General features: G+C 40.5%; 1 protein-coding gene across 1 annotated transcript in view; it reads left to right on the top strand.

Moving 5' to 3' along the window:
• LOC101863230 (WD repeat-containing protein 17) overlaps positions 1-2,729 on the top strand; it is a gene marked incomplete at its 5' end in the record, with an annotated part of 40,430 nt that overhangs the window by 27,464 nt on the left and 10,237 nt on the right. The window contains 2 exon segments of the mRNA XM_013090518.1: positions 572-671; positions 1,555-1,691. Coding sequence (XP_012945972.1) covers positions 572-671; positions 1,555-1,691 — 237 coding nt within the window.

Raw genomic sequence — 2,729 nt, 5'->3', positions numbered from 1 at the left:
GTGAGGAGAGAGATGTGATGTTGAAGCTTCTGCTTCAGCGTCTCGTTATGGGCTTGTGTGTGTATGGGGGGGGGCTCAGAGCACTTGTTTTTTTTTTAAACACTGATCTGATACATATTATGTATGGCATCACATTGAAATCTTGCACTTGTCAAAATATTGAAATTGAAGAAATCAATATTTTTAACCCTGTTGGGCAATTTTTAATTGTTACTTTTTTACCATGACTCAGCACCTTTTATGTGTGTGGATTTTCCTGAAAAATGATAAAAGGAACGAAAATGTAAATTTGCCGTTTCCGAGAACACTGAAGCTTTGGAAGCTATCAAAATTTGGCAGCCATTTTCTTGCTATCTTTACCTCTGACACCAGGCAGTTCCCGCTTTTTTTAATTGCAAATATCTTAACTTCTATCCAACAGTGATGGGCATTGTTGAAAACTAAAGCAGGGCAAATGAACAAGCTTTAAAATGATTCCGATAAACTCCATGTGCCCAAAAAATTGACAGGCGTTTGATTCCACCGTGTGGTGACACATAATGTCGCATTGTTTTGTCTCTTGTGTGTCCAGTTTGGCAGTGGAGGCTATGGAGACTCTCGCTGACTTTCACTTCCGTAACGGTTCCCCGACCCTAGCAGCCTGCTGCCATCTGGCTGTCGATGACCAAAAGGTACGTAGAAAGCGACATCTTTGTTCCCAATTTTCACACAGAAAGGACCATCTTTGTTCCCAATTTTCATACCCAGAAAGCATCATCTTTGTTCCCAATTTTCATACACAGAAATTATTATCTTTGTTCCCAATTTTCACACACAGAATGATCTTTGTTCCCAATTTTCACACACAGAATGATCTTTGTTCCCAATTTTCACACACAGAATGATCTTTGTTCCCAATTTTCACACACAGAAAACCCCATCTTTGTTCCCAATTTTCACACACAGAAAACAAACACCATTTCTGTTCCCAATTTTCACACGCAGAAAATAGACATCATATTTGTTCCCAATTTTCACAAACAGAAATTATGATCTTTGTTTCCAATCTTCACACACAGAAAACACCATGTTCCCAACTCACATACTGAAACGATTCACGTTCAGAAAACATGATCTAGGTTCCAAACTTTCACTCAGAAAACACAATTTTTGCTCTCAAAACACACACAGAAAACACAATCTATGTTCTTAAAACACACACTGTGATGAGCAAAACATTTTCCCAGAACACACACTTTTACTTTTGATCAAATAAATCTTATCTGATCTTTACTGTTTTTACTTGGTTTGGAGTTTTATGTTCAGTAGTTCAATGGTGTTACCCGACTTTTATCTTTAGTTTCAGTTTTAATAAAAATTTTACCTCTGGTGTGGTTTGCTCCTTCTTTCCTATTAAACAACCATTATCTTAAGCCTTTCTCCCCGCCTTCTTTTTTACTGTTTGTCACTTTCTTGTAACACATCTAATCTTCCACACTTAAATGACCTAATTGTGTTGCAAGTGTCGTTAAACGCCAGATCACCCGCCAACTCCCCACATTTTTCTGTCCACAGAAAGCGATGTCCAAACTGATCCGGGGTCATGAGCTGGAGTTGGCCTTGAGCGTGGGTCGTGTGCTGGGGGGGGCGACAGAGGAGACGGATGTGGTGTTAGAACTACTGTCTAGGCGCTGTGAGACTTTGGGCAAGTGGTGAGTTTGTGTGTGTGAGTGTCTCTGTGTGTGTTTGTGTGAGGGTGGGTCGTGTGCTGGGGGAAGCGACTGAGGAGACGGATGTGGTGATAGAACTACTGTCTAGGCGCTGTGAGGCTTTGGGCAAGTGGTGAGTGTGTGTGGGCGTGTATGTGTGTTTGTGTGTGTGGGGGGGTGTGTAACTGTGTTTGTGTGTGTGTGTTGTGTGTGTGTGTGTGTGTGTGGTGAAACATTAAATCAATATCCCAGTGTCTGGATGATAATGACTTTTCCTATAGATCTATCAACTTGCCTTTAAATCAGACCATTGCTAACGAGATATGAGTAGACAGTATAATATGAGAAAATGGCTAACTAGAAAAAAATAAAGCATAAGAAAAGGGTAGATTGTACACGAGAGTATTTATAATATAGTATACAGTACATGGGGAAAGGGTTAATACTAGACGAGAATGTTTATAAAATATTAAACAGAGAAAAATAGGGTTAATACTAGACAATAGTGTAATATAATATTATACAGTTCAAAAGAAAAGGCTTCATACTTGTCTAGACAAGGGTGTATGTTATTTTCTCTTACATTATATGAGAAAAGGGTTAACCAGACAAGCCAGTTACCGGTGAAAAAGCGCGGGAAATTGACCTGTCAAGCCTTATCTGCCTCTCCCCATAGCCACCTGTCAAATACCCCCTGTCTCAACTGTCTGTTCTGTTCACAAATACACTGCCAAATTGGCACAGAGGTCTTTTCGAAAGGCATGGGGGCTAGATACTGATGTAAAGGATTTTTTTTTTTTTACTAATGCTATTGCTATACGCGCATGTGCGTCCAAGTACGCACAAGCGCAAGAGCATACTCGCATGCGCACTCACACACATACACACACACACGCACACAAACACGCACAAACACACACATACCCACACAAAGACATGTGTTGTTACCGTGTGTGTTTGTGTGTGTGTGTGCGAGTATGAATGTGTGTGTGTGTGTGTATGAGAGAGGCAGAGAGAGAGAGAGAGAGAGAGAGAGAGAGA

The sequence above is a fragment of the Aplysia californica genome, unplaced genomic scaffold (assembly GCF_000002075.1).
Source record: "Aplysia californica isolate F4 #8 unplaced genomic scaffold, AplCal3.0 scaffold01315, whole genome shotgun sequence".
Classification (NCBI taxonomy): domain Eukaryota; kingdom Metazoa; phylum Mollusca; class Gastropoda; order Aplysiida; family Aplysiidae; genus Aplysia; species Aplysia californica.
The sequence above is the reverse complement of the archived record's forward strand: the minus strand, read 5'-3'. Positions and strand labels throughout refer to the sequence as shown.